This window comes from Haliotis cracherodii, unplaced genomic scaffold (genome assembly GCF_022045235.1).
Source record: "Haliotis cracherodii isolate W230 unplaced genomic scaffold, xgHalCrac1.p SCAF_6, whole genome shotgun sequence".
In the NCBI taxonomy this organism is placed as follows: domain Eukaryota; kingdom Metazoa; phylum Mollusca; class Gastropoda; order Lepetellida; family Haliotidae; genus Haliotis; species Haliotis cracherodii.
This window is the reverse complement of record NW_027266319.1, coordinates 27,857,483-27,874,039: the sequence shown is the minus strand read 5'-3', so window position 1 is coordinate 27,874,039 and position 16,557 is coordinate 27,857,483. Positions and strand designations below refer to the sequence as shown.

The 16,557-nt window shown below is 39.6% G+C and overlaps 1 protein-coding gene across 3 annotated transcripts in view; it reads right to left on the bottom strand.

Moving 5' to 3' along the window:
- The window catches only part of LOC139446123 (cyclin-dependent kinase 17-like), a 112,611-nt gene that overhangs the window by 53,785 nt on the left and 42,269 nt on the right, over nucleotides 1–16,557 (bottom strand). The window contains exon 1 of one of the 3 annotated variants that reach the window (XM_071227405.1): nucleotides 13,094–13,655. The exons of 1 other annotated variant lie outside the window; for it this stretch is intronic. In XM_071227405.1, the coding sequence (XP_071083506.1) occupies nucleotides 13,094–13,472 (379 nt within the window). In that variant the 5' untranslated portion in view covers nucleotides 13,473–13,655. Of the gene's footprint in view, nucleotides 1–8,721; nucleotides 8,800–13,093; nucleotides 13,656–16,557 lie in introns of those variants that run through there. One more of the 3 variants, XM_071227408.1, reaches the window with a different exon arrangement.

Here is a 16,557-nt window from a genome sequence, read left to right as displayed (position 1 = left end):
AGATACAATAACATGTATCAACCAAGTCAGAAAGTCTAGACCACCCAATCCCATTAGTGACCTTTTAGGACAAGCATAGTCGCCTTTAACGGCAAGCATGGGTTTCTGAAGACCTATTCTACCCCGAATCTTCATGGGTTTGTTAGGGCTATTAGACCAAACAGTTTTGGCTAAGACTGCTATGAGTATCAAAACATCCATGATGTAACATCCATTTAGTTTAACATGTGCCTTGATGGCTCTTGGTAAACAGGCAGTAGCCTCTTCATTTGCATATACATATACCGCATTCAACGTAATAAGCGCCCAGGGCGCTCTCAAAATTAGAAATAGCGGTCTCCTATTAGAATGGTATTTTGGTGAAAGATACATTTTGTGGTTTATGCTGACAGCCTGAAATGTTTATATACGACAGATATATTTTTCCAGAATTTAATTGCCGATAATTAAGGGTGCACTCAACACATGAGTGCCTTTCATACACAAATAAATAAGTCTTGTGTATATTGATCAATCGAAAGGGGTGCTAACTGGGATTGTTCGCAAGCCAATATATTAATAAATATCGCCGTGGGCGCTTATTACGTCGAATACGGTACCCAGTATGTAAGTATTAGTGACATCTATATATTCATGCCCTATTCAGTTGCTCATGACATCACAAACCTGCAGCCTCTCAGCTGAACAGTGCCACATGGAAACGTCATTAGACCAATCCTAAGAATTAAAGTCTAGCCAAGATTGTGCATCTCAAATTTTGAAATGCAACCCTTGTCTGGCATGGAATGGCCATCACGCTGGAATGAGGCTTGAAACCCATCTCGGTTTCGGCAAGCCGAGTGTGGCAGGATGACATTTAAGATAATTAATATTTAACAATGTATGCATGCTGCTCATGGAGTATATGTCCCATCTTCATTCACAAAGGGATATGGGCAGGTTGATGCTATACGTTTAGCATACTGGTTCCATCTGTCTAAATGCCACTGATATCTGCATGGCTGCCTTAATGTCATGTTGGATAGCTTTTAAAATGATTGTGGTTGTAATAAAAAGCTACAGCGTATTGCTAGACATGGTTATTTCACCACAAGGCTCAAAGCTATAGTCACGACACATGAACAAAATATATAAATTACATACTTAACTGAAGTGAAGGAAAACTAATTGTTAAAAAAAATACCATTTCAACAAGTATATTGCTACTCATTATAGATATCCTCCAGTAAGTAGTCATTTCATTTTGTTTGTTGCTGTTTAACGCCACACTAAGAAGCATTCTAGCTCTAGCCAGTTCTGTAAATAATCGAGTCAGGACCAGACAATCAAGTGATAGACATCATGAGCATCGATTTATGCAATTGGGATAAGATGACATACATCAACCCAGTAAGGAGCCTGACCCTCCGATCCTGTTAGGCACCTCTTACGACAAGCATGTGTTGCTGAAGACCATTCTAACCCGAATCTGAACAGGTGCATTATTTTGGTGAGGTGAAATGGGGTTTATATGGGGCACTTATATAGCGACGTGCATGTACGTGTGTGTGTTTGTGTGTCTGCTTGTACTAGTCTGGACTGATGCCGATTTACAGTGCTAGCTCACTGAGATACCATGCCGCAGTTTAACATGATTACCCCACTCAGACACAGTATACTGACTCGAAGCCGACCAGTCCTTGTTTTGCCTCTTAATGCCGAGCGCCAAGAGCAACAAGTACCATCTTTTAACATCTTTTGGTATGACGCGGCCGGGGATCGAACCCCGGACCTTCCCCTCTCCGGGCGGACGCTCTATCACTTGACCACAGAGGCGGCCATCCCTCATTTAAATTGATACCACTAACAATCAGTTTCCATTGTGACAATGGGAATGAAATATTTCATTTGTTTTACAAACATTCAAAACATGACCTGTTATGCTAATAGTTCCATTTAATTCTACATAATATCAATTTACTACATCATCTTGCCACACAATCATTCATAAGCAAGATACCCATGAGAAAAAAAGGTGTGATTTTTTTATTTCCAGCAAATACGTACATAAATAGGTTTATTCTGCACAACAGCATTAGAAATTGGCACTAGTCCTGTAGTCCTTACCAAACTGCCCAATAGTAAAGGTATCCTAAGGACTAGTAGAAATTGGCCCATTTTTAGGGTTTTGCTATATGTTATCATTATAAGGACTAGTGGACAAAAACTGTTAGTTTCTAACCCTGCACAACCACAAGAAAAGAAAAATTTTCCTCGCACTGAATGAAATCTAGCTCTGAGGACCGATATTTTTTATCAACCTTCAAAGCCTGAGCCAGATCAAAAACATTCTGACCCATAATCTCCACCCAGAAGGATTGTCATTCATCCTTCTGTGGTGCCATTTAGCTAAACGCAGAACATTTAGGCATGGAAACGAAAAGCATCCGAGACAGAAAAATCCCTCCCATCATTACCTGCACGAGGAAATCTATTTGCTAAATTCTACTCCAATCCACCACTTCCACCTGTGACACACAACACAATGAGCTGGGATAAACTTGACATAAGGCATGAAAAAGTCAATAAAATGGGAGTTGTTAGTTGCTTGGCCTGCAAGCTAAGTTCCTACTTTGAGACAATTTTTATTACCAACACATTTTATTGATTTTTTCAATAATTACAGCTATTGGTATGACTGTGTCTATAGCATGTATCATATATATATGGCCAGCCATTCAGGCTGACATGTAGCCATGCTGGGTCATTGTTGAGTGAGTGAGTGAGTATGGTTTTACGCCCCTTTTAGCAATATTCCAGTAATATCACGGTGGGGGACACCAGAAATGGGCTTCACACATTGTACCCATGTCGGGAATCGAACCCGGGTCTTCGGCGAGACGAGCGAACGCTTTAACCACTAGGCTACCCGACCGCCCCTGGGTCATTGTTGATGTACATGTATGACTCCACTGCAATGAATGGTGTCAAGAAGATCAGGGTTAGAATGGGCCTTCAGCAACCCACCCTTGTCATAAGAGGCAAGTAATGGGATCAGAAGGTCAGACATGCTGACTATCCCAGAAATATAGTAATCTCATTCAAAAATAAATATCCACAAAATAAAAAGGAACTTCAAATGGAGCCCAGAACAATGCTTAATTTCAGAGCTGAGGCAATCTTAACATGCCAAATCATTCTAGACTTGAGTTGGACTTCTTTTTTAATATATTCCCTAGGGTCTGGGAGTCAGACTAACTTGTTTGATGCATGTCATTGTATTCCAGTTGTGTAGAACGATGCCCATGAAATCATTTACTGTATTGTCTGGTCCAGATTTGATTATTTACAGACAGCGATCATATAGCGTGAATATTGCTAGGTATCGCCTTAAACAACAAACATAATGGGATCTAGGTGCCATGAAATATGATACCTGTTAAATCATTACGATGACTTGATGCTTCTGTTGGTGCAGTTGATTCTGAGCCATGAAGCATGTTATAATAGCATACTTAGTGCACAGCATGTTATAATAGTGTGTTTAGTGCACAGCATGTTATAATAGCGTGTTTAGTGCACAGCATGTTATAATAGTGTGTTTAGTGCACAGCATGTTATAATAGTGTGTTTAGTGCACAGCATGTTATAATAGTGTGTTTAGTACACAGCATGTTATAAAAGCATGTTTAGTGCACAGAATGTTATCACAGCATGTTATAACAGCATGTTTAGTGCACAGCATGTTATAATAGCATGTTTAGTGCACAGCATGTTATAATAGCGTGTTTAGTGCACAGCATAATATAATAGCGTGTTTAGTGCACAACATGTTATAATAGTGTGTTTAGTACACAGCATGTTATAATAGCATGTTTAGTGCACAGCATGTATGATAGCACATTTAGTGCACAGTGAGTGAGTGAGTGAGTGAGTTATATCACGGCATCACAGCTGAATGTGAGAGGAAAGCCCGAAGTGGCAAACGTCTGAGACCTGCTGTGATGCAGAAACATAATCAGGGCGAACCGGGATTCGAACACACAATCATAGGTTTCTGGCAACTCTGAACAGCAAATCGCGGCGCCTTAGATGATTGGGCCACCTGTGCCCCCTTTAGTGCACAGCATGTTCTAATAGCACGTTCGAAATGCGAAATAATTCCCACTCATGCGACAGATCGAGTTTCCACATTCATGACATTATTTAGTGTATTATTTTTAGTAGTATTCCAAAGAGGGTTTATTTGTACAATAAAATTATCTGATGATCTTAACTTCCAAACATATTTTACAATTACAAAATGAACAGAATGATACAAGCAGTTCTGCAGCAGGGACACACACATCCAAGGCATGTTGAACTCACGAACACAGGGAAAGGTTATAAAACCACAATGTAATATCAATGTATCATTTTACATATGTCGGTTCAGGAATTGAAAGTACATTCTGCAGCAGTATCCATAATGCATGAACGATACATTGATCAGTATTAATACATACATCTGACATTCTCAGAACATGACCTGAGGTGTACATATTGATGAAGGATTTACCGACGCCAAACTAGCAGTCACAACCTGCTACCCTGGTGGTTATTCATAGGCTGTTCTCCCTCCCCTAACATATAGTCTATGAAATCTTATATTACACAATACATTTCTCTCCATCATTATTCCAGAGTCGGCCTTTTTATAATCTAGAATGGTTCTGGTTTCATGAAATACATATATTCCCCTGTCATGGTGCAGGACTACTCCCCTAGCCGACATGTGCTGTTACTGGGGACTGGTGTGGCTGGTATCTACAAAGGTCATCTTCTCAATCATATCTGCCTCCCCAGGTTGTGCAGTAATGGGTAAACCAAACTTTCTTGTTGAGTTCTAGGTACTAATGGGGTTGAATTATTTTTAAATAAATATAACACTGCAAATGTTTGTTTTTTTCACTGCTTGAATTGAGGTGATCAGATTTCATCCCCATTCCAGAAATGCTGCTGCAATACATGCATATCAGTGATATAAAATGGGATTGAAACCCATGATTATCACATCCTGACATGATCAAGGGATGCAACTCTGCACTCTGGGAGGAATAAGTATTGGTACTAGACAAGTACAAATGACTTTCACATGACACAACACAATTTGTGTAAGAGTAAGTATCATGGTGAAAGCTCAATGTGGGAGGAAAGCCTGAAGTGATGCAGGTCTCAAGACATTTACCACATTGGTGAAACCCATGAGGAGGGGTATGGTGCTGTGCTGACAAACCAAGAAACACAATTGAGTGAACCGGGATTAGAACCCAGGATCATAGGTTTCTGGTGTGCTCAAAGGACCCAACTCTGCACAGCGAACTGCTGCCTTTTAGATGACCGGGTCACTGTGAACCAAGCATCTTTTATATATTGGGACTAGTCTGGTACAAATCACTTTCACACGACACAACACGATTTGGAAGCAGTAATTAACCAGTCCTAAATGCTGAAAGTCATCCCATTTACATGAAAAGGAGTGAAGATTTAAACCTTTTCAGAAATATTTAATACATCATAATTGAGGCACCATAAATCATATGATAAAGGAAACAGTGTGACTGAATACTGTCACTGTCAGCAAGCTTTTCGCTCATCATAGCTGCCTCCAAATAATCCAGTCTGGCCATGAAACCAGTGGTTGATATCATGAACAATCCACACTGGCAGGGTATGATCACATGCACTCATTCTGGTCAGACACTGTAACCACCCAATCCTCATTTGAGTCATCCAGAATGATGATACTAGGGTCCTCTTCCCTGAATGCCCATCTGTGTCGGGAAACTGCACATGGTTCTTCAGCCTGAGTGAGTGAGTGAGTATGGTTTTACGCCGATTTTAGCAATATTCCAGCAATATCACGGCGGGGGACACCAGAAATGGGCTTCACACATTGTTCCCATGTCGGGAATCGAACCCGGGTCTTTGGCGTGACGAGCCAACGCTTTAACCACTAGGCTACCCGACCACCCCCTCTTCAGCATGACCAGGAATCAAGGAATAAATGGTTCAGTGAAATGTACTTCATGATCACACCATACGTGAATGCTCATTACCTTTTCAAAACTTCCATTTAGGATCCTTGTTTCACGCACAGTACAAAAAGGGTAACACAAGTCATCAGATCTGAGCATTCGAGCTTATAATGGATGCAGAGGCAGAATCCTCCTCCTAAAGATTAGTCAGGACAAGGTCAGGTCTTTACACAACCATATCATAAGTCTGCATCATAAACATTCACATGTTATCGGACAATCATGGGACAAGCTGGTTGTTCAAAGGAAGCTTGTTCTGAGCAGTGAACCGGCTCCTGATAGAGAGGCTAACAAATTAAATGAGCTGCCACCCAGTGTATGGTTCATTACCAGTGAGTGGAAACAGACCCGATTGCAGCATCAGTTGCTGTGCAGGCCAGTTCCTGTTATTCAGCTCTTGTAGATTACAGAGACATTGGCAATACACACAGATATCACCACATAACAGAGTTATAGGTAAGCAGGAAGTCAAATCGGGCAAAACCTCAAGACATGATGCATCTGTAGCACTGCTGAGGAAAGCAGACTTAGAAGGATTTGAAGGCAGCATTAGAAGGATTGTTGATGAAAACAGCATTAGAAAGATTGTTGATGAAAACAGCATTTGGTGGATTGCTGCTCAAAGAAACATTAGAAGGATTGCTGATGAAAGCAGCATTACAGTAAACTACGGTTATAACGAACTCAAAGGGACTACTATTTTTAGTTCGTTATAACCGTAGTTCGTTATAGACATATATACAGCATAACCACAGCAAATAGTCGGGACTAAAAAGTAGGTTCGTTCTATCCGTCAGTTCGTTATAAGCGTGTTCATTATAACCGTAGTTTACTGTATAAGGATTGTTGAGGAAGGCTTTATTAGGAAGATTGTTAAAGAAAGCAGCATTAGAAGGATTGCTGTTCAAAGAATCATTAGAAGGATTGCTGTTCAAAGAAGGATTAGGAGGATTGCTGTTCAAAGAAGGATTAGAAGGATTGCTGTTCAAAGAAGGATTAGGAGGATTGCTGTTCAAAGAAGGATTAGGAGGATTGTTGGGGAAAGCTGCATTAGAAGATTTGCCATTCAAAGCAACATTACAAGGATTGTTGAGGAAAAAAGTATTACAATGATTGCTGTTTTCGAAGCAACAAAGCAACATTAGAAGGATTGATGAGGACTTTCAGAGTTAAAAAAGGGAATTTTTTATTTATTGTTTGAAGCAGCATATGTTAGAATATTGTGGTCAAAAGTAGCACTGGAAGAAGTACTTCTGATATAACCAAAGTAACATATGTAGGATTATACTGCATATAAAAAGAAGCACCTAAGAGAAAGAGGTATAAATGGGCCACGGCAATATTATAACACCAGGTGTTCAAGTAATCTGGACCAGACAAACATGGAGGTCACTCTTAGTAGTAGTCATTCTCCCAGACAAACATGGTGGTCACTCTTAGTAGTAGTCATTCTCCCAGACAAACATGGTGGTCACTCTTAGTAGTCGTCATTCTCAGCAGCCTGCAGCATTAAACAATCAGATCCCCATGCCGTGAATGAAGATGAATTTAATGGCACTTTGAACAGTATTTCAGTTATATCAGGTGTTAGCTTGATGTGGGCGGTAAGCTCGAAGTGAAGCAGGTTTAGATGTTTGGTGAAACCCATAAGAATGGGTATGGTGCTGACAAACATAAAACGCAATCTGGGTGAAGCGGGACCATTTTAGTAGCTGAGCATGACCTCCCACAGCTTGTGCGTGCTCTGACAGGGAAACTTAATGGAGACAACTGCTCACAAAAACAGCATCTGCATCAGCAGGATTGCCCACAAAAGCAGCGGAAGCAGTATTTCTAGTGTAATATATCAGCTTTTTAGGGCTGAGTTGGGTAACTCGGGTAACTCGGGTACGGTGCAGGACCCGGGTACCCACAGGACTACCTGGACCCGTGGTTAGTCACGTGATGTATTGTTGAATGACAAAACGTATCTTAACCTCTATGGTCACAGTACAAGTCACTAATGTTTCCATTTCTTTCTGACTATGCAAGCATTCCTTCTGACTTTTATATGTTGAAAAAAAAGGTAAAACTTCATGTGGTAAACATCAGTGTATGTATGACCAGATCGTTTTATAGTGTATCTAAATACATTTCGCTAGGGCTACGGTCAAACTTTTCCCAATCGGACAGTTTGTTCCTATCTCTTACGACCTACAGCGGGTACCTGGGTAGGGTTGGGTAATAGCTGGCTGGGTACCCGGTTAATAAATTTTGACTCATCCCAGCCCTACAGCTTTTGATCCTATTTACTGTAAGTGATACTTTTATATATCACTATTTTTCACTGAATGTATGCTGCTGCCTGAAAGTGAAATTTAAGTTTACAAACTAACACAGGTTCCACAAATCTCACATAGATATTTGATTGTTTTTTAACACCGCACTCAGCCATATTCTAGCTATATGACGACAGTCTGTAAATAATCAAGTCTGGACCAGACAATCCAGTGATTGTCATAATGAGCATGGATTTACACAGTTGGGATAAGATGACATGCATAAAAAAAGACAACAAGTCTGACCACCCGATTTCGTTCGTGGCCTCTTATGACAAGCATGGGTTGTTGAAGACCAATTCTAACCCGGGTCTTCACGGGGCCACATAAATGTAACAAGCACTTACTGTTTATGCCAAGCTCTCCCACCATGTTGCATGTTATCAATGAGCATTGATGTACAAGACTTCAGAGAGTCTACATGGAGGGGCATGTGGAATAGCTGACGATTACTGGAGTGTAACTAGATTACATGTGTTTATCACATATGGTCCAGGTTTATGCACTGTAAGATGTGCTAACACACTCTGACATGTTTACCAACTTGTTTCTCAAGTCACCATACACACAAGTGCTTATTCCACACTTATCGCACTTCTCTGCTCATAAAGCCCAGCCACCACGTTGTTAAATCCATCTCCATGATAATACACAACAGAGACCATTACTGGAAAGATTGGGGTATCACGCCTGGTTATGACAATGCCATAGCATAATCTATATAGCATGCAGTAGCTAGATCTAGTCACATCCCTCAACAAACGCTTCCATGAGACATGGAGAGTACAGACTTGTTTATGCTGTTGTCATGGTAATTTTTGCACTCTGTTATGAATAAATAACATTCTAATTTTGCGAGGTGCAAAGCACTCCCTTTTTTATAACCTTAACATGAAATGATACAACACATGTTGAAATGGAGATCTCTAAGAAGTGACAAAGTATCTTAAATATTTAACCTGTTGGAGGAAATGTGTTTAAACAACAACTAGCTTCAGCACGGCACAAATCAGAAGTCCTCAAACCAAAGACCATGCTTCTTGAAATAGCCCAAAGAACCCAAGAGTAAAGTGAGTGAGTGTGTTTGGTTTTACGCCACTTTTAGCAACATTCCAGCAATATCACGGCGGGGGACACCAGAAATGGGCTTCACACATTGTACCCATGTCGGGAATCGAACCCGGGTCTTCGGCGTGGCGAGCGAACGCTTTAATCACTAGGCTACCCGACCGCCCCAAAGAATAAAGAGTAAGTGCCAACTTCAAGGTGTGAAGTGAATCATGGAAGTTATTTGTTTGCTTGTTGTTTAATGCCCCATTCAGCAGTATTCGCGCTATATGATGGCGGTCTGTAAATAATTGAACCTGGACCAGACAATCCAGTGATTGACATCATGAGCATGGATCCATGCAGTTGGTATATGATGATATGCATCAACCAAGTCAGCGAGCCTCACCACCCGATCCCGTTAGTCACCTCTTACGACAATTAAGAAAGTCTGCAGTCATCAAGCCCTCATTGTATTCACTTTTATATGTCCCTAATACAATTACTGGTTAATGCGGACAGTTCAGTTCCATGCAATAAATACTCTAGTTCCCGGATTAAAAGATTTTTTAGACAAAACATACATGAACGGATTAGGTAACAAAAGAACAGCACTATGCTTCAAGTATTTGGGACGATTGAAGAAACTGCATGCACTGACGACATCTATTGCTGAACAGTGAGTGAGTGAGTGAGTGAGTGAGTGAGTGAGTGAGTGAGTGAGTGAGTGAGTGAGTGAGTGGAAAGCTTGATGTGGGAGGAAAGCCTGAGTGAGGTGATGCAGGTCTCAGATGTTTACTGCTGCTCTGACAGTGTTTGAGATTTAAGACAGTCCTGGGTCCTTAACTTTTTGCTGCTGTAGTATTAAAATCAAGGTTTATGACAAGGAGCCCTAATGACTTATAAGATTTAACCGATTACACTTTCATGATATCTACAAACATCTAATGGTGAGATCATAAAACCAGAAACTGACACTGATGGTAAAACCCTAACCGAATTCTCCTTATCAGCTGTAATATAATCATATCATTTAGGTACAATGTTGTCTCCATCAGCCCTAAAAACTTGGTTCCATGTTCAGTGATCAGAATTAAAGAGCATCCTGGTGTCCTTGATGTTTGCTGCCATAGTATATAAATCTAGGAACACCTTAAATCTTTAATTATCCAAAATATTAAAAAAAACAGGAGTGAGTGAGTATAGTTTTACGCCGCTTTTAGCAATATTCCAGCAATATCACGGCGGGGGACACCAGAAATGGGCTTCACACATTGTACCCATGTCGGGAATTGAACCCGGGTCTTCGGCGTGACGAGCGAACGCTTTAACCACTAGGCTACCCGATCGCCCCTAAAAAAACAGGAGGCTGCTGTGGTCTGTGAGTTCGGTGCCGAGGTATTTGGATGATGGAACCCATACATCTTTAATTATTAAAAATAAAATGAGGAGATTCCTGTGGTCGTTAAGGTTGTTGCCATAGTATTTGAATCTAGGAAGACTTTAAATTTTTAACCTCTAACATTAAGGTCAGGAGAAAGACCTCATGAATTTCATGCCTCATTGCAAAAAGGTAGGATTAGAATGCTTTTCCTGTATGGCCTCGAACTATAACATTTCTCCCACAACCTTCAGTGGATTTACTGCTGCCAGGCACACCTTAGAGTCGGCCTATGGACTATGTCTACACACATGGTGCTGTGTAGAATGTTAGCAGCCAGAGGACTGACTGGCCAGTACCATGTAGGTCAGTATCCCAGATGTAGATAAACAAGCGCAGCCTGCACCTGAGCTGTCAATCATTCACGCCTACACAGCGTACATAGCTGGTCAATCTCATCTTATAGATAGCGCTCCTATCATCTTCCTGTTTCTGTTGGATGAACAACCTGGCGGTAGTTTTCCAAACTGACTTCAAACTCGAAACATTTTTATCTCATTTATTTGTAGACACATCCCTGTTTATTTGCTACGAGTTTAGGAAAACACCTATCGAAAACATTATGATTCCAAGTAGCCTTGAGCTAAACTAATAAATCTTAAAACTGAATAAACAGTCAAATTCCATCTGAATAAACAGTAAAAATTCCATCGTGTAAGATGATTTTACCACTTAAACCCTGATACCACGTAATAGTTACCACACCACTCATTAACAGTAAACACATGTTTCACAGCAGCCCATACTGCAATCACAATAAAATTGCAGGTGTCATTCATATTGCTCCCTACCTATATCTACAGCTCATGACGAACCACTTCTGATACAAATATTATATAAACAGAAACAAAGTAAACAAATTGTGTGTGTGACATAGAAAGTAAGATGGAACCGACTTTCACATACACACATGCTGCACCAGTATGACTCATCAAGCAAAGTAAACACTCGCTTATGCATCCCACATAAAACATAATACTCAAAGAAGTTGAAAAACACATGATTCTTTCATATTACTATAGTTAATCTGTCATGGCATGACATGACAGTGTCATGAGCATGCTTATGTATTAATGTATATTTATTGAACAACTAAGGCTTTCTAACAGTTTTAGTTTTAAGCATTAAGCATTATCACAAAACCTATGTTCATATTTAATGCCCATGATAACTATAGTAATATGATAGAACTGAGTGTTCTTTAACTTGTTTTGAGTGGTGATAAAATAAATAAATAAATTATACAACAAATAAATAAAATAAAAGAAGTTAAAAAACAACTGATTCTTTGATATTACTATACTTAACCAGTCATACCATGACAGATTAACTCTAGCATTAAGAACGAATCGGGTGTTCTCTAACTGCTTTTGAGTAGTACATTTTGCTGATAACAATTTTGACATTCTCTTGTAATCAAGACAAATTCTCTTTTCCTCCACCTTTCCCCACCTGACATTCTACATGTGACAGATGTCATTGATTTTTTGTTCACTTGCACGTAGCTGTAATGCCACTCGCACTCAAAAACGAGCCTGCTGAAAAAATATCACTGGAAGAATTTTCTGTCTTAATTGTGCCACCATGATTTACAACTGAAAGAGACTTCAAAGTTTAACAGACACTATTCCTGGCTTCGGGAGAAGCACCACGACAAGTCATAAATTCCTATCCTGTCCTGCGAATCACACTAGGTACCAGAACAGGTATCAACACCAATGTAAAAATTGCTAGCACAGGCTTATCATATGCTAATCCTTTAAAGAATGAATTCTGCATATTCTCTGCTAAAAAATTCCATAAAGTACATCAAATAGGTGAATGTTATTATTTTCTAAAAAGACTAAACCTAACATTTAATATGATTGAATCATTACAAACATATTTGATAGTTGAAATCATTGTCTGTTGAAATAAAAATTTGACATTCTTGTCCTTGACTAAGGAATGTTTACCTCTTCACAAGTAATTATTAAACCCATAACAAATGATTCAGAAAGGATTTAGCATCCCCATCCTGTAACTTACCATTTTGTTAAAAATATGAAACAAATCATGAAATGATATTTTTTTTAGAAACGACAAAATTAATGAAATATTGTTTTCAAGCAATTGAGAGTGGGGTGCTTGAAAATGTGGTGCCTGCTGACATGAAAAAAAACCATTCCTGATATACCACTTCTCAGTTAAAGGAACTATCTGGTGTAAATGATAACAGGGGATTTGTTTACCTAGCTTAGCATCCCTGGGTAGAGTGGAACAGTTCCTTGTCTGTGGCTGCAATGAAGCTCTAGATGCTGCAGATGAAGATGTTGATGATGTATCCAAAAATCGGGAATTATCTGAATGTCTGGACCCTGATGCAAGTTGGGAGGTTGAGGAATATCGTGACTTGGACCAGGGCTTGAGATTTCGCAGCCAGGACAGGGTCTTGTTATAGATGGAATCTTTGCAAAGCAGCTGCATGTCCACGTTTCGATACAGTCTATCTGACTGATACATAGTCTCCGATGTCACCGAGGGCAAGCCGGGCACACTGCCTGACGACACCCCCCCTGCATGGACAGACGGACAGGTACGGAGAGACGGACAGGTATTCACGTCAGTCATCAAGACTGCTAAATTAATCACTGAGAATGACTCCAAAATATATACATCCAAATGGTGAAACGGCCAAATGGAAAATGAGCAGACGGATTCACAAATGAAGAGACGAGCAGACGAACATATCCAGATTGGTCCCACTAAGAATTGTACTGAGTTGGAGCTGACGTATTCACCACAGTTGGCCGTAGGACTTGACTGTGCTTTGTACAGTTTCTCAATGATGCTACTACTGCCTGCTGTGGCTATAGTCAGTTTCAGTAAACACTCCAAGCTTGGGTCAGCCTCTTCTCATCAAGCACAGCCTTTCATCTTCATTGTCTGAGGCCTGTGCATGCATGTTGCCTGGTAGGCTGATAGTGAACAATTTCTCACCACAGCCATTAGCACAAGAAGAGCATGCTAAACACGACATGCTTCACTTGATATTATCACTCTTACAATCAACATATTTCAACCATCAGCTCACCAATTAAGTGTTAGTGCTTTCAGTTATGTCAAGCATTTTAGTATGTAATAAATCTACCATACTACCAGGTGTTTATAATGTAATGAAAGTTCTTATGTGTTTAATGCTTACATCACTGATGACATAATCTGTTAATTACCTTATACATTTGAACATGACGAACGATGACACAGGTTACAGATTTATTGATCTTAAAAATGTTATCCTAATTGAGTACAGTAAACTATGGTTATAACGAACCCAAAGGGACCACTAAATTTACTTTGTTATATTAGTTCATTATATGCACATTTACAGCATTTACAGCAAATTGACGGGACCAAAAAAACAGTTTGTTATAAACGTATCTGACTGTACTTCATTATGAAAATAATATGAATACAAATAAATATACACTAGAGGACTTTAATATCTATTACATAATAGGATGAGATGGTAATGAGACTGTTAATCTTCTAATTACACCTCACGGGTAGCTTGGGTTGAATACTCCCAAGGGATCTGAGAATGAAAACAATGATTGCGCAGACTGATCGATTGACTAGCAGTCTAAGAAAGTGGTTCCATAAGTATTCACTTTGTAGAATTTGGCACACTTTAAATGGAATTATTTTTATAATGTACATTCAACCTTACATGTAATAATTCATCCAAAACTCATGAAGATCTGGATAGAATAGGTCTTCAGCACCCTAAGCTTGTTGTAAGAGGTGACTAAAGGAATTGGGTGGTCAGGTTTGTGGAGTTGGTTGATGCATATCATCGTATCCCAACTGTGTGAATCAATGCTCATGATGTCAATCACTGGATTGTCTGGTCCAGACCCGATTATATACAGACAGCTGTCATATAGCTGGAATATTGCTGAGTGCGGCCTTAAACAACATACAAACAAACAAACTTATCCAGAAGCCTCCAGTTATGAAAATGTGCAGATGAAGAGTGACCATTAGATTTCAACTTCTGTATTTTTTCAATGTAATGTGTTGGTACCTGTGCTCCTTAATCAAGAAGATATCTGTGTTCACTGAAAGTACAGCTTCTAAAACAACACTTAAAGATACAATAATAATTAATTGAAATGCTTGAAAATTGCAGCCTTGTTTATTTTACATCACAATGGCAGCATTGATTTCAATATATAGGATACATCAACCATAGTCTTATCATGTTTATACTACAGCTAGGCACATCCATCATGGGAAACTCAGCGGCACGTTTCATTGCTCCACATGTGAAACTGAATGTGTTTTCACAATTGTCAAAATACAAGTACACTATCTTTGTCTTGGGCACCTGTTTCCCCAACCGTTCAGAGTTCCCTCGTAAAACGACTACTGCAGTGCAAAGAACTTGTTACCATGGAAATAAAATGCCTGTGTGCTGTCAGAAAAACATGTTTTTATCCTCAGATGATGTCACAATGACATCATTCTGTATTCTTTTTAATGTGAACACCATCGAGATCAGTGACTATCTGCTGTACAATAACGCCATCCAGATCAGTGACTATCTGCTGTACAATAACACCATCCAGATCAGTGATTATCTGCTATACAATAACACCATCCAGATCAGTGACTATCAGCTATACAATAACACCAGCCAGATCAGTGACTATCAGCTATACAATAACACCAGCCAGATCAGTGACTATCAGCTATACAATAACACCAGCCAGAGGCACCGTGTATATTCCTCCTGAGAAACCCAGCAAACTGAACATTTGGGAAGACATATATATTAGACTCACATTTAGACTCTGAAAATATAATTTTGATAGAAACAAACAACCAGTATTGGAGACCCAGAAATTCAGAATCTGTACCTGTGGAAAACCTGAACTTGCTTCATTTAGGACCTAAGCATTACAGTAAGGGCTCGGAGGAAAGGTAATATGGTTCAGGGCCTGTGAGACAGACAGTTATGTAATATGCGATTGTAATGTGCCAAATTTATAATGCTTGTACAATGTTTGCACCCTGACACACAAGGGCTTTTTGTACAATAAATACTTTTCTATACAAAACACAAACAGTCTCCGAAAACAACCATGTTGCATCATAATTCCTATTATTGATGTTCAACGACCCAGAAATAATAACAATCTCCGCAAATAACAAATTATTTTCCGTTTCATGAAAAACATCTAACAAACAGGACATAAATTGACCAATTTTCCGTCCACAACACAATCATTACAACCTGGCTGAAAATAAACCCATATTTCCATGAAAAACAAGCTTCCTGATTCTCAAAGCATCCAAATCACCAAGGCCCTTGTACGCCCACTACTCCCATGTAAATGCCCCCATGTCCAGAAAATTCACTCCTACTGGTCCTGAGTATGGCCAACCATATCAATTTCCCCGAGAGGGTTCCGCTGACTGCGTAATCTCTAATCAACTATCACAGCAGCATCAGGACAGAACAAAATGAAGAGTTCAGTTCTTGCAAATAGAGTGTCTGAGACCTTGCATCAATCAATCACCAGATTTCCCGATCATTGCGCATTTTTCGGTTCAGGACAGCCTTTCTCCTTCAATGTCTTTATTGCAGTCGATGAGTGTAATGTACTTTTCATGAGCTTTTATAGATGAAACACATACTTAAACAAATAGA